General features: G+C 37.8%; 1 protein-coding gene across 1 annotated transcript in view; it reads left to right on the forward strand.

The window, feature by feature from the left end:
• Prep (prolyl endopeptidase) overlaps positions 1-27322 on the forward strand; it is a 118102-nt gene that overhangs the window by 28204 nt on the left and 62576 nt on the right. Inside the window, exons 5-7 of the mRNA XM_005330129.5 lie at positions 2044-2253; positions 6201-6322; positions 22597-22702. Of these exons, the coding sequence (XP_005330186.2) occupies positions 2044-2253; positions 6201-6322; positions 22597-22702 (438 nt within the window). The remainder of the gene's footprint in view (positions 1-2043; positions 2254-6200; positions 6323-22596; positions 22703-27322) is intronic.

Consider the following 27322-nt stretch of genomic DNA (forward strand, 5'->3'; position numbering starts at 1 on the left):
CTCTGGTGGCATGAAGCGGAACTGGAGAATAATAATTTCCACTGGACCCAAATTAGCTTCTGGGATCTTGAAGTATCAATATTATTTCCTATAACATCCCTTAGGCCTATCAGTGATTAGAGAAACTTACATCCTCTTTTATAAGAAATTTAAGCTGTATAAAGAATGTTCCAATTATAAAAGGAAATCAGAAAAGAATATTACCAAATCGGTTTCCTTGGGGGCGGGGGGAATAATCAGAGATTTAAAGCCTAGTTAACCTCCAGTATGTTAGAATTAAAAGTAAAAAAAAAATAAGTACAAACAGCCTTGTAGAAATTGGATTGCTTGATGCCCTGTTCTCTAACAATACAGGTGTCTAAGCTGGCTCAGCATTTCCCCTAGAGTTCCATCTGTTCTGTGGATAAAGCAGAGTTACAAGTTTGGCTCTCTAGAATTGAGAACAGTGACTGGGTTTCTCCGTAGTGCTGTGTTCCTTCCCCAGAATAATTTTGAGTATGTAAATAATGGATCTTTATTGAATCAGTATTGAAAGACACCAGCACCTTGATAAAAAGTGTTCCATAAATCTAAGTCTGTAGTTTTAATGAATTCCGTATACTGGTTGTGTTGCCATAATGTATTTTGTATAGGAATTGTTTAGTTTTCACCAAGATATATCTTACAATCTATATATGATGAGTAAGGACTTCATTATTATAACAGAGGCTTGCCTCTTGTCCTGTTGATGCATTCCAGTGGCTTCTTTATGGAATATTTGCTGCATACAAGGCCCTGATGGGTGAGAAGGTGAATTAGGAACAAGACCTGGCCTCAGTTGATGAGTTTTCTCAGAGTGGTATTATAGGGAAATGACACTATGAATAAACATGTCAAGCCTTTTTTTTTAGTACATGATTTTTTTAGAAATATATTTTAAATCAAAATGTTTTTTGAAAATTTTTCCTGAACATTTTCTAACTATGTAGAAATAATCCAAACACTACAGTGTTCTGTTCTGTACAATAAAAGGTGAATATCTTTCTTCTCTCTCATTACCTTTCAGACTCTTATTTTGCATTTACATATATATGAGCCTGGATGCTATATAGGACTCACAAGTATTAATAAGTAGGTTTCATGAAATTTTAAACTAATCTCCTATTAAAATTCTGTGCAGAAGAGTAGAAAACCTCTGGTAATAGTTGAGCTTCTTACAGTTTTCAATCCACAGTAAAGTTTAGCAAAATTCCTAAGAGGAAATCTCTGGTGTTGGAGTTTGTATTAGTAGATGTGGTATCAAATGCTGTACATACCTCATAATTGTAAAAGATGACATAAAACATGTAAATATTTGTTCAGAAACATTCCACAGTGGTAAGAATGTTCTGTCTTCGGGTCCTAAAGACTGGACATGACACAACTGTGTTGCTTTTTGGTCACTTTTGAAATGTGTATGTAATGAGCATTTATTGCAAATCCTCAAGCTCTACTTACCTGGGCCTATGATGTCAGATAGTGTGGCCATCAATCTTTGGGTGCCAGTAATGCTCTGAAAATGAGGTTGTGAAGAGGGATTTCAAATAGTCTGGAGTCTGTCCCAAAAATGACTTAATAGCTACAATTTAATTCTATTATGTGGTTTGTGTCATAATTCAGTCATTACTCTAAAAGCAGTTTTCTTTTCCCCTTATTCCCTTTAGCATATGAATAAAATATGCTAGAAGTCTCAGATGAGCTCTGCTTTTAACTGAACTGCCTATCAAATTATAAAAATTTCAAAATGGAAGCAACTTTCTGGACATGTAATCCTATGCTTCCTTTTACCAGTGAAGAAACTAAGACCTAGAGAGGTTAGGGACCTTGTCCAGGGTCATAAGAGTGATTCCTGTAAGACCTGGGCCGAACCCTAGGGTTGCTCACTATTAGCCTTCCTGATTATTCTGCTGCCATTTTCTGCTTCTGTGTTAATGGCAAACAGCTTTGTTGGTCAGCATGGAGGATAGCACGCAAGGCTAGGAGTTGTGTCCCATTTCACCATCTGATTGGTTCTGTGTCCCATAGGTTATGCCTTCAGTGAAGATGGTGAATATTTTGCCTATGGTCTGAGTGCCAGTGGCTCAGACTGGGTAACGATCAAGTTCATGAAAGTCGAAGGTGCCAAAGAACTTCCTGATGTGCTTGAAAGAGTCAAGTTCAGCTGTATGGCCTGGACCCACGACGGGAAGGGAATGTTCTACAACTCATACCCTCAACAGGATGGAAAGAGTGATGGTATGTAAAGACTTCAGTGAAGCACGTATTTCCTCAAAAGGAGGTGTGACTTCCCAAGACTGAAAAAGAAGCTAAATTCTACCTAGAGGTTATTTAGGCTAAAGCCAGGTTTTCTCAAAGGGCATTGTGTCAGTTGGCTTTGCTATGTAATAGACCACATCAAAACTTATTCTTAGTTTAGAATAATAGCCTTTTTTTTTTTTTCTTCTGATCCCTGGGTTGACCAGGCAGTTCTGGGCTTAGCTAAGGGCTGACATGTGTGTGGCCAGCTGCAAGTCAGTTGTCTGATCTTGGCTTGGCTCTCACATGTCTGGGGCCTGGCCTGGGACTACTGGGCTATCTCAGCTTGGATCTGTGTGGTCTCATCTGCTAGTAGACTGGCCCAGGCTTGTTTACTTGGTGACTCAGGAGTGGATTCCAAGAGGGAGAGCTGGAAGGCACAAGCCTTTTGATGCCTAGACTGGTCACTCTAATTTCTCTGCATTCTGTTAGCCAGAGTGTCATAGGGCCATCCCTTTTCAAAGGGTAAGGAAATAGGTTCAGAAATGTGGGGCCATCATGCCCCTAGTATGGGTCCTCCTTAGTTGTGTTATGTCTCCCAGGGATTATTGGAGAAGATGGATTTTTTAACAACACCACTCTATTGGATGACGCTCAGTAATTGTAAAACCTGTTGCTGCAGTAATCTCATCTCTCTGTTCAGTAGTTACAGTCACCTGTTAATTGTATTTTGGTTTCCTCTTTCCTCCTTCCTGGTCATACTTTTATTGTTTTCTTTGGTTGCACAAAGATCCTATTGTATTCCTCCTTTCCCCTTCACAATACCTTTATTTTATTTGTTTATTTTTATAAGGTGCTGAGGATCCAACTCAGTGTCTTGAACATGTAAGGCTAGCACTGTACCACTGAGCTACAACCCAGCCCCTTTCCCCTTCAATCTTAATCTCCCCAGACAGGACACATCCTTGGGTCTTACTGGTATAAGCCGTCAGCATCATCTACATTATGCTACCCACATTTCCACATGGTATGTTGTAGTCTCTTCTTATCTTCATGGTCGTACAGCTGATTTGTACAATCTATTAAAGTTTAGGAGGTTGGGTACAGGGGCTCAGTGACTTGCTGGAGAATTTGGGAAGACAGGACAGAGTATGCTGCTCTGGGGTTTTCTTCTATATGTGATCCCCTTATCGTGACTTGCTGTATCTTTGTCATCTTTAGATATGCTTGATTTCTTTTCTGTTTTCCCATCCAGTTGAATTGAGAATAAGGTTACAATGCTTTTCTTCTCCTTTGGCCGCTTTTAGCTTTTGCTGCCTTTTGATGAGGCTACTACTGTAAGACCTTTTCCTTAACTCACCAATGACCTACAAGAGGAGCTAAGAGTAGGCTTTTTGTTCAAGAATGTTGGCTAAAGAAAGACATCTGTGCCCTGTACTGAATTAGCTGTCTGTGTTAAGAGTGCTCCAGAGTTAGACAGTGTTGGTTATTTCCAAGCTCTGGGAGACAAAAAATAAGAAAAGCACAATTGGCTGAGTTTTATTAAAGTACAGTGTTATTAAGTTAACTTCTGAGAAGCATGAAAGTTGTTATTTCTCTTCAGCCTTAAGTGGCAAAAATAATAATAATAATTAGTAAATGAGATTGACTTAAGAAAGCCAACATCATCTCCCCGCTGTAATTTTTCTGCCCTCTTATTGAGAGGGTCTGTGTAGCCTCTGAGACTATAATGGGGCCTTGTGAATTAAGCAATTCATGTTGTGCTTCTTAACAGGGTTCCCGGAAAACTATGAATATCTCCAAAGTGCCATAAATATTTTCTTATATTATATCTTTTTTCTTTCATTGCTCTGATAACTTCTTGTTTTCATAATGAAAAACTAAAGTTCAGTCTTATAACTATCTCTAAAATCAGCAGTACTACTTTTAGGTGGATGTGCAACTAGATATTTATTTTTTTAATAAACTTGAATTCATAGCAAAATTAGAGGAAGAAACAGATTTCCCCCATACCTACTGCCTGTCCGTATATACGCATAGCCTTCTCCATCAGTGTGGTACATTTGTTATAAATGATGAATCTATATTGACACAGCATTATCACCTAAATGGTGATAATGATACATTAGCTTACATTAGGGTGTGCTCTTATTGTGTGTTCTGTGGTTTTGGACATAATGCCATGTATTTAGCATTATAGTATCATACAGAGTATTTTCACTACCATAAAAAGATTCTGGGGACTGAAGTTGTGGCTTAGTGGTAGAGTGCTTGCCTAGCATACATGAGGCTGTGGGTTTGATCCTCAGTACCACATAAAAAATAAATAAAGGTGGTATTTCTACCTACAACTAAAAAAATATTTAAAAAATATTTTAAATTATTGGTCCACCTATTCTACATGTACCACAGTGTATTCATTTACCTACACAAGGATAGTTTAGTTGATTCCAGGTTTTGACAGTTACGCATAAAATTGCTGTAAAAATTGTGGGTAAGTTTTTGTGTGGACATACAATTTGTTCCTTTGGTTAAATATTAAGGAGCACCGTGGTTGCATCATGTGGTAAGTGTACGTGTACTTCTATAAGAAACCTCTCAAACTCTTCCAAAGAGTGGCTGCACCATTTTGTATTCCCACCAGCCAAGAATGAGAGTTCCTGTGGCTTTATATCTTCACCACTATTTGGTGTTATCCACGTCCTGGATTTTGGCTGTTCTCATAGGTGTGTAATAGTTCTTTTGATATAATTTGCCTCTCCCTGATCATGTACTATGTGGAGCATATTTTCATATGCTTCTTTGCCATCTGTATATCTTCTTTAAGGTTTTTGTCCCAGTATTTGATCAGGTTGTTTATTTTCTTATTTTTCAGTATTAGTTCTTTCTGTATTTTGAACAATAGTTCTATATCAGATAGGTTTTTCAAACATTTTTCCCAGACACTGACTTGTCTTTTCATTCTTTTGATAATATCCTTTGCCAAGCATAACTTTTCAATTTTAATGAATTCTAGTTTATCAATTATTTATCTCATGGATTATGCTTTTGTTGTATCTAAAAAGTTATCACCAAATCCATGTTCGTGTAGATTTTCTCCTATTTTCTTTTGGGAGTTTTATTGTAGTAGTGTAGTGTGTTTTACATTTATGTCTGTGATTTAATTTTTTTGTGAAAGGTGTAAAGTCTTTGTCCAGATCTTTCTTTTCCTCTCCTACACCTCCCTCTCTCAACATGTGATGCCCCACCATTTCTGCTGCCTTTGTTGAAATGATTGTTCTCTCCATTGTGTTTTCTTGGTTCCATTGTGTGGGTCTTTTTCTGGAGTTCATTTCTGTTCCATTGATCTGTGTATTTATTCTTTCTACTGATATCACATTGTCTTGATGACTGTAGCTTTAAATAGCATGTCTTGAAGTCAATTGGTATCAGTCCTCCAACTTTGTTCTTTACCTTTAATAATGTGTTGGCTATTCTGAGTCTTTTTTGCCTGTTCATATCAACTTCAAAATGAGTTTGTCTAAATCCACAAAACACCTTGCTGAGATTTTGGTTGGAATCATAGTGAATCTATATGTCAAGTTGGAAGGAATAATGACATCTTGACATTATTGACTCTTCCTATTCATAAGTGTGGGCTCATTCTTCATTTACTCTTTTATTTTCATCAAGTTTTACAGTGTTCCTCATACAGATCTTGTACATATTTTGTTAGATATATACCTTTCTTTCTTTCATTTGATTAGGTACTAATGGAAGTAGTATTGTGTTTGTAATTTCAGACTCTTCTTGTTCATTGCTGGTGTCTGAAAGCAGTTGACTTTTGTTCATCAATCCTGCAACCAGACAGTTAACATTTTAATTGTTTCTAGCATTGTATAACATAGGTGAAACTGATTTTCTTAAAATTGCCAACTGCACTTCAGTATACATTTTTAACTCCTCAGGCACAGAGACATCCACCAATCTCCACCAAAAGCTCTGCTACCATGTCCTGGGGACTGATCAGTCAGAAGACATCTTGTGTGCTGAGTTTCCTGAGGAGCCTAAGTGGATGGGAGGAGCTGAGGTAGTATACAGCTATGAGATTTTTACCTTCAAAAATCATGTGTCAAAAATATTAAATCAATATAAATGGTATATTCTTGTTATGCAGTGATCTTTATGGATGGCAAAAGTCCTTTGAGTCAATTTTTTTTTTATTTTTTAGTATTTTTTTTTTTTAATTGTCAATGGACTTTTATTTTATCTATTTATATGTGGTACCGAGGATTGAACCCAGGGCCTCGCACGTGCTAGGCAAGTGCTCTACCACTGAGCCATAAATCCAGCCCTGAGTCAATATTCTTTTAAAAAAAAATATTGATATTTAAATTGATTCTTAATGACAAAGGTGATAAACCTTTTAACAGTGATCTCAGTGTAAAAATCTGAATACTAAAAGTAGTACACACACAAATATAAAAGACAATAATGTAAAGTAAAACATGAGCAGTTCAAAACTCAGAATTCTATTCAGGGGTGAGCAAAGTAACCTAAAATTTTTCTTTACATACACACAAGTGAGAATGTGCATATGTGAGACAGAGAGGTGTCTTCCTTTTTTACACAACTGTGCTCTTTCCATGCATTTTGTTTACACATTAGAATTAGCATCTTGTAGACACTTTCCATCTGTAAATGTTCATGCATTCCTCAGGAGTCTTGCCAGTAACCAACCTCCAATGAAGTGATGTGTCCTGAACTTACTGTCCCAGGTTGTATTCTGTAATCTTGAGAGTCAGCCGTGAAGAAACTTGGGGTGCTAAGAGGAAGAATCTGGCTCTTGCTAGTTTATGTCTGGGTACTAAGAAATATTTGTTGTTAAAGAGAAAATTTCCGAGTATCTTAATGTGGGTGTGGGAACTTATTTTCTCATTCTTAGTAGGAATGAGTGATCCAATACAAACTTTTTTTGGCTCATGGATGCACTTACCTCTTCTCTGAAAGATAATTAGAACTTTGCTAGGAAAGAGACATTTAAATTTTTTATTTCTGGGGTTTAAACGGTTTTGATTCATTGAGAGGCAGAATGAGAATTGGTGATATTCTATCCCTGTGTGTTAATACACTACATATCCAGTTGTCCTTTTCTTTATTTATTTTGTTTTTTCTAGACCAAGGGTCAGTAAACTATTGCCCTCAGGCCAGATCTGGCCTGGTGTCTGTTTTTATAAAGAAAATTTTATTGGAGCCCATCCACCCACACTCATCGGACTTGGGAATTTGCCACAGAAGGCATGTGATCCACAGGGAGGAAAATATTTACCATCTGGATCTTCAAGAAAGGGTTTTCCAGATTTTACTGGAATATGTTAAAAATGAATTTGTAGGACTTATATTTTATTTTCTTCAAATGCACTTCTTTTTTGTGTGTGCTTTTTCTTCCATCTGTCTCCTCACCAACTTTCCTGGCTGTAGACACTAATGTCACTGTTCATACCTATTTGCTTTTAGTGGCTTTCCTGATATCTAGGATCTAATAGATTGTTTCTACTAAGTTTTTTCCCTCCTCCAGCTTCTCCTCAATTTAAGGACTTAAGCTTTCTGCTTAACGCAGATCATAGATGTTTATTTATAAAAGTAATACACATTTTTACCTTTGAGTGAAAATGCAATTAGGGGGATAAGTGTGCCACTAAAAAAATTAAAATGTGAAGTCCTGTATTTTTACCTTATTTGAGAGTGGTGTTAATGAGGAAAACTTAAAATAGTTCATTTTAATAATCAAATTTTATTGCCTCTGGATTCTTCATAAAATCAAAGAGATACTTAACTCTTTCAAGTAAAATTTTTAAGCTTCAAAGCTAATAATTTCATTGCAGCAGAAATTTGGTTGATAGAGTAATGTGAATATTGAAAATAAATGCCAAAATATTAATATATTTCAGCACATAAGTCTAAAAGAAAGCAGAGACACCATACCGTGTACCCCTCTAGCTACTTGAGTCATCTTACTAGCACTTGATGGAAGCAGCTACTTTTACATGAGTTTTTTTTCCAATTATAGTAAAAATACATAACATAAAATGTATCATTTCAAAGTATCCAATGTAGTGGCATTAGAAACATTCTCACTGCTATGTGGTCATCACCATCCTCTGTCAACAAAATATGAAAAACTGAAACTCTGTACCCATCATACAAAAATTACTCCCTTTTCCTTCACTCCCGGCTACCTATCAGCCACAGTTCTACCTTCTGTCTCTTCACGTTGGACTATTCTAGACACTTCTATATCCTTTTATAACTGGCTTACTTCACTTAGCATCATATACTCAAGGTTCATGCATGTGTAGCACATGTCATAATTTCCTTCCCCCTTTTCTTTGGCTGAACAGTATTCCATGATATACTATGTGTTGTTTTTCCCTTCATCCTGGGACACTTGGGTTGCTTCCCTAGTCTGATTGCAAGGCTGCTTTGGGCAGCTAGTGCTTACAAATAGGAGCCGTGTCATATAGGCATTTAAGGTACGTATATTCAATTCTGTTAGCCAGACAATAAAAAGAAAAGCAGATTTAAATAATTCAGATGATCCTTTTGCTGTTCATTTAATAGATGCATACACAATGTAACGTGTCTAATATAATTTCGACCACAACATTGGGAAGGAAATGATTGCTCCATGCATAGACAAGATAAAATACTAACTAAGGCATTACCTTGCAAGTTCATTGCTGGATATATTAGATTCCAAAGTATCTGTATCTTTGACCACCATGCAACTTGCCTTGCTGGCTGGACAAAAACAAGGAGGTCACACAAAAATAGTAATGATTATTTAAAGAGTACTAGTAAGTGAAGGATGCATCTGTTCTGTGTAGAAGTAATAAATGAAATAAATAAATGGACATATAGAGTGAGTCCAAGGAATTTTAACTTGGATCGAGGCCCTAATTAGTGAATTATGTGGAAGAAGTCTATGAGGTGCCCCCTAAAGCTCATGTGTGAGACAATGCAAGAAAGTTCAGAGGGAAATTAATTATGAGAGCTTTAACCTAATCAGTGGATTATGCTGATATGGATTAACTGGATAGTAACTATAGGCAGGTAGGATGTAGCTAGAGGAAGTAGGTTCCTGGAGGCATTTATTTTGTCCCTAATAAGCAGAGCCCTTTCCGCTCCCTTGTTGCCATGTGCTGAGCTCCTTCCTCCACCATGCCCTTCTGCCATGATGTTCTGCCTCACTTCAGGCTCAGAGGTATGAGGTTGGCTATGGAAACCAGGAGCCAAAATAAACTCATCCTTCTCTACTTTGTTCTTGTTGGGTATTTAGTCACAGTGATAAAAACCTGACTAAAACCCTTAATAATTGGGTATGGGTAGACTCCCCTTAAGCCATATTCCAACTATTTGGGGGGTCTTGCTATGACCATGTCAGTCTACCAGTTTCCAGGCGTGGTGAGGCATATCTGGCATCCTAGGTGACTGAAGCTTCCTGGTCTAGCCATGTATGATCATTGTGATCAAAGTGAAGTATCTTGTCACATAGAGGAGCACTCTGTCATTAAAACATGAGTTTCATAGCTCTGTAGGGATAAAGGCTTCAGAAGTCTCAGGCCCACCCTAAATTGATAGTTCAGTTGCAAATCTTTTACCCAGAAAAATCCATATTATGAAAAAGGTGCCAAAGTGGATGTTTCTTGTGCCTTTCAAAGAAGTGTGCTAAAATCGGGAGAGTCCAAGCAGCTGGTGTGTTATAGATCCGTGTGGGCCAGAAGCACCCATGGCTGGAATACACATTAGAAATCAAACCTGGCCTTTATTTAGTGACCTGCTGTTATGGTTTGGATATGAAGTGTCCTCCAAAAGCTCCTGTGTTAATGCAGGAATGTTCAGAGGTAAAGTGTATGGACTGTGAGAGCTGTGACCTCATCGGTCCATTCTAGTTTGAAGGGTCTAACTGGGTGGCAACTGTAGGTAGATCAAGTGTGGCTGGAGGAGGTGGGTCATTGAAGGCCTGCCTTGGAAGGGTTCATCCTCTTACAACCCCCTCTTCTCCTGCTCTGCTTCCGGATCCCACCATGAGACAAGCAACTTTCCTCTGCTGGGCTTTTGTCCTTCATGTGCTCCCTCACCTTGGGCCAGAGCAATGGAATCAGCCATCTGTGGACTGAGACCTCTGAACATGTTAGCCCCAAACAAACTTTTCCTCCTCTAAGTTGTTCTTGTCATGTATTTTGGTCATAGCAACACAAAGCTCACTAACATATCCGTCAGATCTTAGGGCAATGTGGTGGTCTTCTTTGTAATAACCACACCCAAAGGCATGTGCTGCAGTTGTTGCTTTTATTTCTAAAGTATTTGCCCTGGAACTAAAGAGCCACAGTTACAGTGCTAGAGAGGTACTGAAACAAATCAGGCGGTTTTTATTCTAGTGCCACCTGTGTGGCCTCAGGAGAGTCCCTTCATCTGTCCATGTCTCTTTTCTTGGTTTCCTCCAGGGCTTTTTCAGCTCTGAAAGTGTGTGGAAGGAGGATTTGTCACAGTTTCTCATAGATTCCTGAAGCAGGCTTCTGGCTGAGCACATAGCTGCTGGGTGTGAGAAGTGGGGCGTGCAGAGCTGGGTTTGTGGGTTTGGGTGGAGGGATGCTGTGGAGAGGGCAGGAGCTGCACGGGTGTCAGTCTTTCTGGCTGGCTGACAGCCGCAATCCAAGTTCACTGAGAACTTCCCTTCATATCTCCCTGCGGGTGCTATGATAACTCATTTTCCTGCCTTCACAGATGCCTTCTCTGCCTTCCTTAGAGGACAGGTCTTTCTTGCCTTGGGCAGGGAGAATTCAGTGATTTCCTGTGAGAAACGATTGTGGCTTTCCAACATGCTGCCTTTGGGGGCACATCTACCCCCACACCAAAAGATTTTCTTCCTTCTGGGAGAATCCAGAGCTTCCGGATACTTTTTTTTGGGGGGGGGGAGCGGGGGTGTGTGTGTGGAGAGGTGGGTACTGAGATTGAACTCAGGGGCACTCAACCACTGAGCCACATCCCCATTCCTGTTTTGTATTATATTTAGAGACAGGGCCTCACTGAGTTACTTAGTGCCCATTGCTGAGGCTGGCTTTGAAGTCAACATCTTCCTGCCTCAGCCTCCCAAGCTGCTGGGATTACAGACATGTGCCACCTCACCCAGCCTGGTCCCTTTTGAGTGATAGAATTATCAAAGTGCCATTGCAATTCAAAACAAAATATCACTCTCCAATTTGCATGTTGCTTCCCTTTCCCAAGCCCAATTATCCTATTTTAGTTTCTCCAGAAGGCACACAGGGGAGGAAATAGAGAAAGGGATGGGATCTTTGCTCATCTGCAATAGTTTGTGTGTCTGTCTTGGCCTGTTACTGTCATGCGTGTGCCCATATGCCAGCTACCCCAATGGTACTCTTTTAGTGAGATGCCCTCAGTTCTGGGAGTCTCTCTGCTGTTGTTCCCCTGTCTGGGTCATGCACTCTCTGGCTGACCGTTTGCACTGCCCCATCCTCCCCAAGGCTTCTGCTCCTGGCAGTATTCCCTTGAGATTCACACCTCCCTGCTGCTCCCCTTCTGTTCTTTTCCAGCAGGGATCTTTTAAGATAACTTAAGGCCAGCTCTTTCCTGGGGCCTCTTGTCACAAGGGAAGCCCCATCTGTGGGTTACCTCATCCTGCAAGGAGAGGCTGTGTTTACCACTGCCTGCCTCACCTGCTTGTGAAGACCTTGGGCCACCTCCTGCCCTCAGTCCTTCCTGAACATGCTAGACTACTTACTGTGCTCAGGAACTAAAGCTCCCTTGTGCCCCCAGGGTGTAGCACAAAACAGATAGCAGGCATTGGCTCTGATGGACAGAAATGTCAGTTATTTGATATAGACCATGAGGCTTTAGTTGAAGTGCAGGATTGTGGAGGGATAGATGTGGTTGTGTTTTAGAAGATTCTGTTGGATAAAATTTTAAAAATCTCTATTTTGGTCCATTGTGAGCATTTGGTGTTTGATGGTGAGGCGTTCTAAAGATATCAAACATGTTGAGCCACTGTTCCCAGCAGAGGGTGCTCTAGAATGAAGATTGTGGAAGTGCATGAAGCCGCTTTAGAAAGGAGGAAGGAGAAAATGCCAAGCCTCTGTGTGATGATCTAGCCTACATGGAGAACCTGCTTCTACTGTACCTAATTTGTGAAAAAAGTATTTTTTTTGTTGTTTTTGTTTGTTTTAACAAATGTAATCCTAAATCTTGGCATATATCACCATGAACCATTTTGATATGTTCACTTGTCACCTTTAGTAATTACAAAAAACTATATGCATAATTATATGTATATAATACACATATTACACACATTAACATGGAAAGTGCATCGCTTGATGCTTGACTCACAGCTGGCACTCAGTAATGTTCACTGCCTTTTTCTTTCTATTCAAGTTCATGCATGTGAGGACCAGCAGGGTCTCACCTTACAGAACATCCACAGGAAAGGCCAGGGATGTTCCTAAGGACATCTTCTCCTGCCCCTTACTTCTTGAGTATTTTTGACTTGGAGCTGAAATGGTTCAGCAATCTTATTCCTAGTTGGCACAGTTCATGCATTTATTTCCCCTAGTACCTAGTAATCCCTTTTCTAGTGTCCACCACCGTCTTCCTGTCCTTAGCACTGCCTTCTGTGGTAACACCCACCATGCTGATTAGAACATGGGATAATCTCTGCAGCCTGGTCGGGAGACAGAAAAGCTGGATGCCAAACTGCAGACCTACATGGGGCTAAAGCAAGCAGGGTAATGCTGCTCTCTAGCCATAAAACAGCTCTTGACAGGAGAGATGTTTTTGTAGTATAGGTTGAATATTCCTTATCCAGAATACTTGGGACCAGAAGAGGTTTTGGATTTCTGATTTTTCCTGATTTTGTAATATTTGCATATACTTAATAAGACACCTTGAAGATAGGATCCAAGTCTAAGCAAAAATTCATTTATGTTTTATATACAATTTACATACATAACCTGATGGTAATTTTTTGTTTGCTTTTGTTTTTGTTTTTTTGATACCAGGGATTGAACTCAGGGGCACTGAACCACTGAACCATATCCCCAGCCCTATTTTATATTTTATTTAGAGACAGGGTCTCACTGATTTGCTTAGCGCCTTGCCGTTGCTGAGGCTGGCTTTGAACTCATGATCCTCCCTGCTGAGCCGCTGGGATCACAAGCATGCACCATCGTACCCAGCTCTGATGGTAATTTTATACAACATTGTTCGTGCACCTGCATTTTGATTATGAACTGTTACATGGGGTCAGGTGTGGTGACATATCAGTGCTCAAAAAGTTTCAGATACTAGAATATTTTGGATTTCAGATTTTGGGAGTAGAGATGCTCAACATGTAATAATATTGGATTTAGTGATTAATCACTTTTCTCACCTGACCCATGTTATTGCTCAGTAAGAGAAAAAAGAAAACAGACAGTAGATTATTAAATAACTATGCTTCTCTGCCAGAGAAACCACCAGAAGAGATTAGAAATGTTAGTGGCTAGATGGTATCAAGATTTACATTATTTATTTTAATTTGAATGGGTTTTCTTTTTATAGAATTTCCTCCTCTCTTTTTTGCGTGTAAAGTAGCACCTCATGTGTTGCTTGGATTGATTTCTTTTTTCCCCATTGCTGTTGTGCCATACTGAACTGGGAAAGCTGGCTAATGCGATCTAATGACTGCTGCCTGTTAGAAATGTTAGTTTAATACATACTTGCACGTGCCTGTGGATTCTTCTGTGCTTCTCTTACTGACACTCTTTTTCATTATAAATCCATAAATGAGTCCCGTTTATGAAAAGCCATCATTGTAGGTGGTTAGTTTGACATTTAAAAGTTTTCCCAAAAATTAAGTGTCGGAAACATAATTAATATTAAAGGATTAAAGGAATGTTGTTATGATTCACAACTATTGTGAAAGGAATCCAAACGAGTCAGTAAAATAAATTTGATGAAGTTTCCTGCTCTGAGAGGAACATGATGAACTCTCAAAGCTATTAAAATTCACTTTCACTTCTTTTGTTAGTATCTGGGACAATTTCAAGTGTCACCACTTTTTAGTATACCTTATGAATACGCAATTAATTCTTTTATTGTAACATAGAAAAGAAGACACTTTCCTCAGCCTGAAGAAGTGCATGTAGATTCAAATCATAGAAAAACTTTCTTCATCTTCTAAGTGGAAAAATTATACATATGAAGAAATTTCATGTCCATGAAGATTTAGTTATTAACCCAAGACCACATGACTTGAGTTGAGCAGCTCCAGCATAAAATAGTTTTTGAGTTTTTCTTTGAAAATAATATATTTGATAAAAGGCTACATTTCTTTGTATACATAAATATTAGTTTGTTTCCTGTCTTGAAGGGCATCTAATTTCATAGTTAAGCGATTAGAGAGGAAAATGTTAAACACTTTTCTCTGGATCTCCCTTAGCAGGAAGGAAGCCTCGCTCACTTGGATCATTGGAAAAACCCAGCTATTGTATCAGGAAATAGTACTGACTGAGCGTTCGTCAGCTTTTAAAGTTTTATTTTGCTGGTAATCAAAATAATAACAGAGGTTTATTTTTAAAAATAAAGATCCCATTTTTCAGGGAAATTTCTATTATTGATACAGTAATATCCGTTCCACACATTTTTTTTTTCTGTAGATTCACACATGTCAATCAAATGACCTGAGGTAGATCTGACAAACTCCTGTAAAAATGGAGTAGTTTGACCAGGGCTGATCCAAATAAATCACACTTACATGAGCCACTAACTGAAGACATTAACTGTAAGACCATTTATTTGGAACTAGATTCTCCTGGCTGCTGTTTATTTTTCTCTAAATTCTGTGGGTTTTCTCTTTATGGGTTTGGAGGAGTTATATTTCTGGTTATGCTAAGTTGCCTGAATAGTGTGTGTGTGAGACCAGCGTGTGTGAACCTAACAGAATAAAATAGAAAATGCATACTCTAATGTTTGATATTTATCAAAGATTTTCTTGGTAAATATCACTGTCTCAGTGGAGCCTGATACTACAGTATGCACAATTAAAAGTTAATGAATTAATGTAGCTTCTTTTATAAAAGTGTAAAATGCAGTGCCCTGTTTTTTGGTAAATGTATATGAGTCTGCCAGTAACCATTGGGTGACCTCTTCAAAAACAGAAGCCAACACTTCTGAAGGTTTCTCAAGTTAGTATGAAATATGCCAAGGGGAGAAGCCACAGAGGGTGGAGGGAACGCTTCTTTCCCATTCCTCTGACCTCCCTGCAGAGCAGTGGTTTTTGATGAGTTTTTCCACAGCTAGACATGAGGGGTTGGAGTTCACAGCTCAGCTGATTCATAGCCCTAAGCCACATTCTTTTATGTCTACCTTATTAGCAGTAAAAATCAGTTATCTTGGTTCTCCATCTGTAGAATCCTGATTCAGCACTCAGGCAGGGAGACGTGTTCTGCTTGGGCCTGCCCAGACGACTGGGTGGAACTACAGTGGCCATGGCTTTGCTGTTCCACACACTGAGTATTTACAGGGTGTCATTGATATCTGGCATGCTGTTACTGGTCAGGTTTCCTGGGAGGCAGATGCAGAGGTCAAAGGTTGTGCACTGTAAGTTTAGTGTGAGTACTTTCAAAGTCTCTGCTTTGGTAGGGAGTGAAGGCCCAGAGGGAGAAGGTGAGCTGCAACACACTCGTTACTGAGGCCTTGCCAGTTTTTCAGGGAGCTAATCTAGGTTAACCCTTCAGCCTTCTGCTGACCCCAGGGAGGACACTCATCTGGGTCTCCTGAATTAACCATTCCTTGTATCTCTGATGAACCCAAAAGAGTGTAATGACCTAGGGGGAGGTCATGCACTTCAACGTGAGGAGGAGTCCTCTACAGATTCTCAGCTGAAAGCTGTCTGCTCCAGCACCCAGCAAGGGATGAATGTGTCGGTCCTAGAGGGTGGCTTGCCCTGCATCTAGTATGTATGCTGATGACTGTCACAGAGATATGCACCTGAGAATGAGTGTGTATAGCTCAAATGTGTATTAGACAGCTCTCTGTACTGGATTCCTATACTAGCATAGCAGTGGAAGAATGGAAAATCTCAAGCAACTTCTTTTAGGAGAATTCTCTCTCTCCTTCAGGAGGCAGTAAAGGACCATCCTTATCAGTAGCCTTCCCAGATCTCACTCTTCTTCCCAACCTCCTCCCTGTTATATGCTCTTTTCCAACACTCCCTCATACTTTATGTTTCCTGCTATTAATGTCCCACAATATGGATCATTCTTTGTCTTCTATCTCATCCTGAGCTCGTGAAATCCCTGTCCTATGGATCTGTGTATTCCAGCCTAGTTCAGCAGAAGACACCAGATGGACCTCAGTAAGTGCTGATTGAATAAACAGTCTCAGCCCTGACTCCCCTGAATAGTGGCTGGTTGTGGTTGGTGTCACAGAAGAGATGGAAAGTTGACTGGGACCTAGATTTTCCTATTTAAACCAGCTGCCTTTGGTGACAGTGGCCATGTCCCTTCACTCTGCACAAAGGAATATACTTTGTTATCAGGAGGTTTTTGTCCTTGAACCTCTGTCTGGTAGTTACCTTTGATGAACTGGGCTGGACCACCCAGAGGGTCCATTTTACAATTACTAGTGATATTTCCAAGTAGCGTTAGCCAAAGTAAGCAGATAAGGGGCCTTTCCCTTTCACTCAAACCCAAATGCTGCTCCGATCAGAAGTTAAGTTTCAGGGAAATCTGCCAGGGAAGAGGAGCCAAGGAAAGAGGGAAGAATGAGGTATTCCCTAAGCCTAGGGAGCGGGCTCTGCTCCTCCCATCTCCCGGGGAAGTAGGCCTTCAGACAGTCACTAGAGCAGGAGTTCAGAGGGTGGCCTTTTTCCTTGTTCTTTTCCTCTCTCCCTCAAATGTTTGTCTGGTGATGGAGAATGAAAAAACTAAGTACCAGTGAATTACCAATGGTATTTACCTCTCTGTAGAATACCACATTCCTTGTAGAACTAGATTTTTTTTTCCCTTTGTACAAATACTTTTATCAATACAGATAGAAGTACTTTCTTCCTTCATTAACATTTTCTAAATATTGGTCCATACTCAAAATGTAATCCAAATGACTTCATAGAATTAAACTGTCAAACTAATGTGTATATTAAAAATTGACAGTAATAAGAATGGTAAAGAGTTTTAGCTTTCCTCCCTGTTGGCAATATTAGAAATGCAAGTTATCAATTTAATAACAGCAAATATCAATTTTTCATTTTTGTTAGTTCCTAGGATTTTGTTTTTCTTAATGTTTTATTTACATAAATGGTAGATTTTTATGAAATGAAGTGATTTTTAAAAATTGACTTAATGATACAAACATAAAGTAGAAGAAAAGTGTGAAAAGCATTAATATAGGAATTATATATTTTGTAATTGGTCAGGTTAATGTTAATTGCAAAACATCAGTGTTTGTAAATCAGATTAATAGCTTCCAGAGAACAGTTATTCTAGTTGCTGTCATATTGCTTTGAAAAAATAACATTTTGCAAAGTGGAATTTGTGCTGTTTTTAAAGACCCAATGGGCCCTTGATTTTCCTGCTGTTTTGTTTTTCCTTTATCATTCAGGAAAATCACTTTATTCTGTTCATATTCAAAAGTCTTCCTCAACAAGATTTTTACCTTCTCCCAAATATTCCCCAAAATCATCTTTCAAATGACCTTGAAATAGTCTTGTGAGGCTGTCATTAGGAAAGTGTTACAATTGATTAAATTTTAGTGGGAAAAAGTGTATTTCTAATCTGTATATTTTGGAGCAAATGACTTGGAAATGATTTTGTGATATGAGACCTTGAGCACTGTAAGGTGTTTCCAGTTTAGCAAATTTTAGTGCCTATAGAATATCTCTGAATTGTAATGAAGAGAATCATAGGGAAGAAGACTGAGTTAGTTAGCATTCTAACAGCAGTGTGCTTTGGAACTTCCTGCCTTAGATTAAATATAAACTGCTACAACTATTGAGTCCAGCCAGAAATGCTGAGAAGAGCTCATTAGATGTGCTGGAGACAGTGGTTCTTGCAGTGATTTTTACTGTTCTGTCTTTTTCTTGACTGAATCGATACAGCTGAATTAGCCATCATTTACAATTGATGTAGCATGACTTTAAGCACTAAGCTCTACAGATTCTGTCTTTATTTAAAGGACAAGAGAACAAAAGCTTGAAGTATTGTTAATGAGGCTGCTTTCGATTTTGTTTAATAAAATTATAATTGAGAGATTGCTGATGATATTCTTAATACTGGATGGCCTAAAAAGGTGGGATTGAAATTCTGAACATAGCTTATTAGCTATTTATAAAGCTAAAACTTATACATTCTGTTTTTCTTTAAGCTAAAGTTAAAGCATATAAAAACTAAAGCTTAAGGAAAAACAGAATGTATAACTTATAAACCAATCAAAGAAGGAAAAATATAAAGAAATTTATACTGATACAGGGAAAGGGGTAGCTCAGTGGTCGAGTGTGTGCTTAGAAATACAACTGAGTTCAACCCCAGCACCAAAAATAAAATGAGAGAAAGTCAAACTGATAAAATAAAGAAAAAAGGAGAAAAGCATGTTGAATGGAATACTCAAAATGAAGAGTATGGAAGTCATATCAGCAAAATAGTTAATGAATTAAAAATACAGATTCTTAGATTGTATTTTAAAAATTAAATTGCAAGAGACAGTCTGGTTAGTTCCTAGGATTTTGTTTTTGTTAATGTTTTATTGACATAAATAGTAGATTTTTATGAAATGAATTATTCAGACAACATTCAAAATGTTCACAATGACAACCACCATGGGGTAACTGGTACTGACTAGCCCTCCTGCCATTTATAGCTAGAAAACTGTGTGAGGTAGACAAGCAACTGTTTTCAGATATTGGTCATTTGTCACCCAGATCTGACCCATGAGAGGAGAGTCCTGTAATTGCCCCAGCTTTCTGCCTGAGAGTATTTTGGACCCTAGCACAAGGATGAGGAACTCTGAGATTACAGTCTCACTGAATTAGGATCCAAATAGACTGAAGCCACTGGAATTTTCAGGGCAGAGTGCCAAAGGCCGGAACTATCCATTAAGAGTCTCAAAATTGGCCTTTAAATCCCTTTGTGTGTTTGGCTATGAAGTGAATGAGATTCCATAACTCAAGCTAAGAACACAACTTGAGAGCTATAAACTGACAACTACCAAAGGTTTGACAAGGCTGGGAGATGTTCACATTTTGATCAGAGTGGAAAGATCTGTGAACACACAGCATTTTCAACAGAGACCCTAGGGAAGCCATATCTTAGCAGTAGGTTTATACACCTTACTCGGCAAAGCTTGAAAGCAAACCTTGAATGGATCCAGCTGATGTATTAAGAAACTAATTGTCTCAAATGTTTTAAAGTCATATTAGAATGAAAAATATTCAGACAACATTCAAAATGTCCAGAATCCAATTTTAAGTTACTATATGTTTAAGGAAGTAGAAAAATATGACATAACCATGAGAAAAATTAGTAGAAATAGATCCAAAAATGACAGAATTAACATATAGGGACTTTTAAAAAGTTATTATAAAAATAATTTTAATTGAATGATATTTCATAACTCAAGCTAAGAACACAACCTGAGAGCTATAAATTTTTAGAAAATTTTAATATAAAGCAAAGAAGTAGAAAAAACAAATATGAGTTGCATTTGTCTAGAGATAATAAATTCTAAAATGAAAGAATTTCTGCATAAGTTCAACAGTAGTTAGATACTATAAAAGAAAACATCAGTGAATTTGAAAACAGGACACTTGAAACTAAAATCACAAAGAGAAAAACTAAAACAAATAAGATACCAGCTCATTGACCTGTAGGACAAAACCAGGTAGGGATAAGGGGACAAAAGAATGTACATCAGAAATACATGGCCAAAACTGTTGCAAATTTGATGAACTGTTCAAACCCACAGATCTAAGGAGCCCAACAAATCACAAACAGGCTGTTAAGCAAAGTTCATTATAATCAATTTGCAGAAAACCAAAGATAACGAGAAAATGTTAAAAGCAGTGAGAATAAAAAACACATTACATACGGGAAACAAAAATAAGAAATGACATGATTTCTCATCTGAAACAGTACATGTCAGAAAACAGTGGAAAGATACCTTCTTAATGGGCGTGCCATGACTGCTGTATTTAACACTGCAGTCCTTCCCCACACATCTTATCCTCCTTACTAAAACCTGTTAGTGTTCTCCATGGCATTTATCACTGCACAGTATGGGTTGGATCTGGAGGAATGTCACCCAAAAGCTCATTTGTTAATGGCCTGGTCTCCAGAGGTGTAGCTTTTAGGAAATGGTTGGAACATGAGAGGTCTAAATTCATCAATACATTAATCCATTTGATGGATTAGCAATTGGAATGGATGTTGGGGTGGGGTGGTAGGGGAAGCTGTAAGTAGGTGGGACATGGCTAGAGGAAGTTAGGTCACTAGCGGGTATGTCCATAGGGACTATACCTTGCCCCTGACGTTTTCCCACACCCTCTCTTAGCTTCCTTGTGCTGTGAGCTGAGTGACTTTCCTCCACCATACCCTTCTGCCATGATGTTTGTGCTTTGAAGCCAACTAACTGTAGACAGAAACCTCTGAAGCCAAGAGCTAACATAAACCTTTCCTTCTAGTTACTTGTTACAGCATCAAAAAGCCTAGTAACACATTGCTATTTCCATATTTATATGTTTTTCTCCTTTATTAGATGTAGCATTTTTTTCAAAGTTGTTCCCTGTTGTATCTTTAATATCTAGAAGCATGTCTTGCACATAATAGATGTCTAATAAATATCTATTGAATGAAAGAAATGAAAGATGAATAACACTTGGTATTGTGTTAAGGTTCTCCAGAGAAGAAGAACCAACAGGGTATGTATGCAAGTGTGTGTGTAGACAGGATTTTAAAGAATCCATTTCTGTGATTGGAAGCATGACAAGTCCTAAATCTACAGGATGGAGACTTAAGGAAGGGTTTCAATTGAGTCTAAAAGCAGTCTACTGGCTGATTTTCCTCCCCTCTTTCTCAGGGAAGGATTAGTTCTTATAAGTCCTTCACTTGATTGAAGGAGGCCCACCCACACTTGGGAGTAAAAGGTGCTTTACTCCAAGTTCACTCATTTAAATGTAATCTCATCTTAAAAACATCATCACAGAAACATCTTGAATAATGTCTAACAAAATAACATCATAATAAGGGTGTGGAATAGTCATATACATAGTATATATAGTCTGTATAGTATAGTATATAGTAGTGTATAGTCTTAAACTACTGCCATGTAACACCATAAATTGGTACAACCACTTTGGAGAATAATTTGGCAACATCTAATAATATTTGAATATGTGTATATCTTACTCTGAGCAATGTTACTTCTGTTTCTATGTCCTGGGATGCACTTTAGGTCACAGATAAAGCTTAAAATTTTTTCTGAAGAATTGTTTGTAATAGTACAAAAATGGAAACAATCTAAATATATTATGGCTGGAAGAGGAATCAGGGTTTAATAGTGTGCAGGGGTTAGAAAGAATGAATTAGAATTACATATACCAACATGGACTAACTTTAAAAGTTTAATGAAAAAAAATTAGTTGCAAAAGGATTTTTTTTTAATAGTTTGATACCACTTTTTTACACTTTGACAACTCAATAACATATTGTTTGTTGCAATGGATTTTTAATCAAGATTTTTTTCACTACCCAAGATTCTGCTGATTTCATACTCAAAAGGGAAATCCTCAGAAGCACAGACCTTTCGTCTCAGATCTTGTGGTAGAGGTGACTAAAGATGTGCATAACAAGTTATTCAGTGGAAACTTGCTCATGTGACCAGTGGACGTCTTGTATCTACACCCACTTCTCTCATTCTTACTCATTTAGGACAATGACTTTTAAAATATGTAACCTATAAACAAACTTAAAAGTCAAAGATGCCAATGTTCCAAAGACAGATTGCACATATTTTCAGTTAAAGAATAGATGAAGGATTGAAATTAAAAAATCACATGGGATTCATAACATTCAGTTGCACCTATTGATATTTTTTACTTAAGTAACTCGGTATGTTTTCTTTAAGACTGAAATAAATTGAAATTGATGTATTTTTTTTTCTTATTAAGATTTATTTATTTTTTTTAATCAGATCCTAAGTTTCGGGTAAAGACACTGCATTTGAAGTTAACCTTAGTTTTTTATTTAACACTTAACAATCTTCTCACAAAAAGTCTGTTCTGATCAGGCCTCTGCACTGTTTTTGTCTCCTTTGTAGTTATCTGATGATGGGCGCTATGTCTTGTTATCAATAAGGGAGGGATGTGATCCAGTGAACCGACTCTGGTACTGTGACCTGCAGCAGGAATCCAATGGCATCACTGGTATGTTATTTTTCAGACACAGATAATTATTCCAGGAAGCTCCATGAAAAAGCAATTATTTTGATTTTCTAATTGATTTTCCAAGAAATCTTCTTCCATTCTACCATATCATCTCAGTTCATATGATTTTATTCTTTCTTATAAAATGAAGAAAAATGGGACGAAGCATTTTCTTTGTAGAGTGAGGTTAACCATGTTTTGTGCACTTGAGTGTGAAATTATCCAGATGAAGAGTGTTAGGGAGAAGCTGCCCATTGGTTTGTAAAGTCTTATAACTATCTAGATGTAATGGTGCAAACTGTCACAGGTGAGGGGTTATTAGAAAAGAAAGATTTGCCAGATTAACAGACAGCTCCTCAGTACAGAGCTACATGCACAATAACAGCCTGATTTTACTTCCTGAAGACTTATGTGTTGGAATGGAAGCATAGAACCAGCCAGTTACACATTCTGAAGATGGTTCATTTTTAATGTTATCTTCCAACATCTATCATACCAGCACTGTCATCAAAGTGTGAAAGCTTTGCAATAGCATAATTTACTATGCCTCAGATAGACCCTGAATCTCTGTCAGACAGGCTGACATCTGGATAAGGGCACTGAACTAATTATACCATGTTCTGGTTAATGAAAAATAAATATATTGTAGAGATGCTTGATGCAGATTTTCAAAATGTACAATATTGAGTGCATTTCTGTAATAATTTATTTAACCTCTTTAGTATCTAAACCTGCATTACATGATTATATGAAAATATTTACTTCTGATTGGGCATCCTGTCATTTTTAAACTTCTGAGCCAATCCACATGCTGACATTCTTAGATACTACAGAGCATCATTCAAACAAAAAGCTGGATGAAGTCAGCAACCTTTTTTTTCTGGTGTTAAATATATATCTCCATTTGATAAAGCTGTGTTATTGTCTTCAGTTAAAAATAAAAATAGATACACCCATTTTGGTCTCAAGAAAACTATAACAACCATGTCAGTGTTCACATTCTCTGACATTCCTCACCACTATATCTGCATAGAACTGAGCAAACCTCTTAGGATTGAATGTGAATGAAGTAGTGTTGCTGTTCCGCACACAGTTCCTATGTGATTCTGAGATGGTAGAAAGGACCTAACCTTTCTCCAGTTTATTAAAAATTCCAATTATAGTGTTCTTCCTCAAGAGAACACTGTTTTCATTTTCTATTTATAACTGCATTATGTCTTTAAATTATTAAGTAGGCTTATGTTATTAAAGGATGCAAGTTAACAAATTAAAAAATACAAATTGCTTAACTTGCTTCAAATAGGGACAAAATTCCATGCATGTACTTGTATATTAAACTATTATTGCTTCATGCACTTTCTTTTTTTTTCTTTTTTTTATTGGTTGTTCAAAACATTACAAAGCTCTTGACATATCATATTTCATACATTAGATTCAAGTAGGTTATGAACTCCCATTTTTACCCCAAATACAGATTGCAGAATCACATTGGTTACGCATCCACATTTTTACATAATGCCATATTAGTAACTGCTGTATACTGCTACCTTTCCTATCCTCTACTATCTTCCCTCCCCTCCTCTCCCTTCTTCTCTCTCTACCCCATCTACTATAATTCATTTCTCTCCTTGTTTATTTTCCCATTCCCCTCACAACCTCTTATATGTAATTTTGTATAACAATGAGGATCTCCCTCCATTTCCATGCAATTTCCCTTTTCTCTCCCTTTCCCTCCCACCTCATGTCTCTGTTTAATGTTAATCTTTTCCTGCTGCTCTTCCTCCCTGCTCTGTTTTTAGTTGCTCTCATTATATCAAAGAAGACATTTGGTATTTGTTTTTTATGGATTGGCTAGCTTCACTAAGCATAATCTGCTCTAGTGCCATCCATTTCCCTGCAAATTCCATTATTTTGTCACTTTTTAGTGCTGCATAATACTCCATGGTGTATTAATGCCACATTTTTTTTATCCATTCATCTATTGAAGGGCATCTGGGTTGGTTCCACAGTCTAGCAATTGTGAATTGTGCTGCTATGAACATCGATGTGGCAGTATCCCTGTAGTACGCTCTTTTAAGGTCTTCAGGGAATAGTCTGAGAAGGGCAATAGCTGGGTCAAATGGTGGTTCCATTTCCAGCTTTCCCAGGAATCTCCAAACTGCTTTCCAAATTGCCCACACCAGTTTGCAGTCCCACCAGCAATGTACAAGAGTACCCTTTTCCCCACATCCTCACCAGCACTTGTTGTTGTTGGACTTCATGATGGCTGCCAATCTTACTGGAGTGAGATGGTATCTTAGGGTGGTTTTGATTTGCATTTCTCTGACTGCTAGAGATGGTGAGCATTTTTTCATGTACTTGTTGATTGATTGTATGTCCTCCTGTGAGAAGTGTCTGTTCAGGTCCTTGGCCCATTTGTTGATTGGGTTATTTGTTATCTTATTGTCTAATTTTTTGAGTTCTTTGTATACTCTGGATATTAGGGCTCTATCTGAAGTGTGAGGAGTAAAAATTTGTTCCCATGATGTAGGCTCCCTATTTACCTCTCTTATTTTTTCTCTTGCTGAGAAAAAACTTTTCAGTTTAAGTAAGTCCCATTTGTTGATTCTTGTTATTAACTCTTGTGCTATGGGTGTCCTATTAAGGAATTTGGAGCCCGACCCCACAATATGTAGATTGGAGCCAACTTTTTCTATTATCAGATGCCGTGTCTCTGATTTGATATTTAGCTCCTTGATCCACTTTGAGTTAACTTTTGTGCATGGCGAGAGGAGGGAATTCAGTTTCATTTTGTTGCATATGGATTTCCAGTTTTCCCAACACCATTTGTTGAAGATGCTATCCTTCCTCTATTGCACGCTTTTAGCTCCTTTATCAAATATAAGATAGTTGTAGCTTTGTGGATTAGTCTCTGTGTCCTCTATTCTGAACCATTGATCCACCCGCCTGTTTTGGTACCAGTACCATGCTGTTTTTGTTACTATTGCTCTGTAATATAGTTTGAAATCTGGTATTGCTACACCGCCTGATTCACACTTCCTGCTTAGAATTACTTTTGCTATTCTGGGTCTTTTATTTTTCCATATTAATTTCATGATTGCTTTGTCTATTTCTACAAGAAATGCCCTTGGGATTTTGATTGGCATCGCATTAAACCTGTAGAGAACTTTGGGTAATATCGCCATTTTGATGATGTTAGTTCTGCCTATCCATGAACAGGGTACATTTTTCCATCTTCTAAGATCTTCTATCTCTCTCTTTAGGGTTCTGTAGTTTTCTTGTATAAATCTCTCACCTCTTTTGTTAGGTTGATTCCCAAGTATCTTATTTTCTTTGAGGGTATTGTGAATGGAGTGTTTTTCCTCATTTCCGTTTCAGAAGTTTTGTCGCTGATATACAGAAATGCCTTTGATTTATGTGTGTTGATTTTATATCCTGCCACTTTGTTGAATTCATTTATTAGTTCTAGTAGTTTTTTTGTAGACCGTTTTGGGTCTTCTAGGTATAGAATCATGTCATCCACAAATAGTGATAATTTAAATTCTTCTTTTCCTATTTTTATGCCTTTAATTTCTTTCGTCTAATTGCTCTGTCCAGTGTTTCGAGAACTATATTGAATACAAGTGGTGATAGAGGGCATCCCTGTCTTGTTCCAGATTTTAGAGGGAATGCCTTCAATTTTTCTCCATTTAGAATGATGCTAGCCTGAGGCTTAGCATAGATAGCTTTTACAATGTCGAGGAAAGTTCCTGTTATCCCTAGTTTTTCGAGAGTTTTGAACATAAAGGGATGCTGTACTTTGTCGAATACTTTTTCTGCGTCTATCGAGATGATCATATGGTTCTTATCTTTAAGTCTATTGATGTGGTGAATAACATTTATTGATTTCTGTATATTGAACCATCCTTGCATCCCAGGGATGAATCCTACTTGATCATGGTGCACAATTTTTTTGATGTGCCTTTGTATCCGATTCGCCAGAATTTTATTGAGGATTTTTGCATCTAGGTTCATCAGAGATATTGGTCTGTAGTTTTCTTTCTTTGAGGTGTCTTTGTCTGGTTTCGGAATCAGGGTGATTGGCCTCATAGAATGAATTTGGCAGAGCTCCCTCTTTTTCTATTTCCTGAAATAACTTGAAAAGTATTGGTGTTAATTCTTCTTTAAAGGTTTTGTAAAATTCCACTGTATACCCATCCAGTCCTGGGCTTTTCTTGGTTGGTAGTCTTTTGATTGCTTCTTCTATTTCATCCATTGCTATTGGTCTGTTCAAATTGTGTGTATCCTCCTGACTCAGTCTGGGCAAATCATATGACTTAAGAAATTTATCAATGTCTTCACTATCTTCTATTTTATTGGAATATAGGTTTTCAAAATAATTTCCAATTGTCTTCTGTATTTCTGTAGCATCTGTTGTGATATTGCCTTTTTCATCCCGTATGTTAGTAATTTGAGTTCTCTGTCTTCTTTTCATTAGCATGGCTAAGGGTCTGTCGATCTTATTTATTTTTTCGAAGAACCAACTTTTAGTTTTGTTAATTTTTTCAATAGTTTTTTTTGTTTCAATTTCGTTGATTTCCGCTCTGATTTTAATTATTTCTTGCCTTCTGCTACATTTGC

Source organism: Ictidomys tridecemlineatus, chromosome 8 (genome assembly GCF_052094955.1).
Source record: "Ictidomys tridecemlineatus isolate mIctTri1 chromosome 8, mIctTri1.hap1, whole genome shotgun sequence".
Lineage (NCBI taxonomy): Eukaryota > Metazoa > Chordata > Mammalia > Rodentia > Sciuridae > Ictidomys > Ictidomys tridecemlineatus.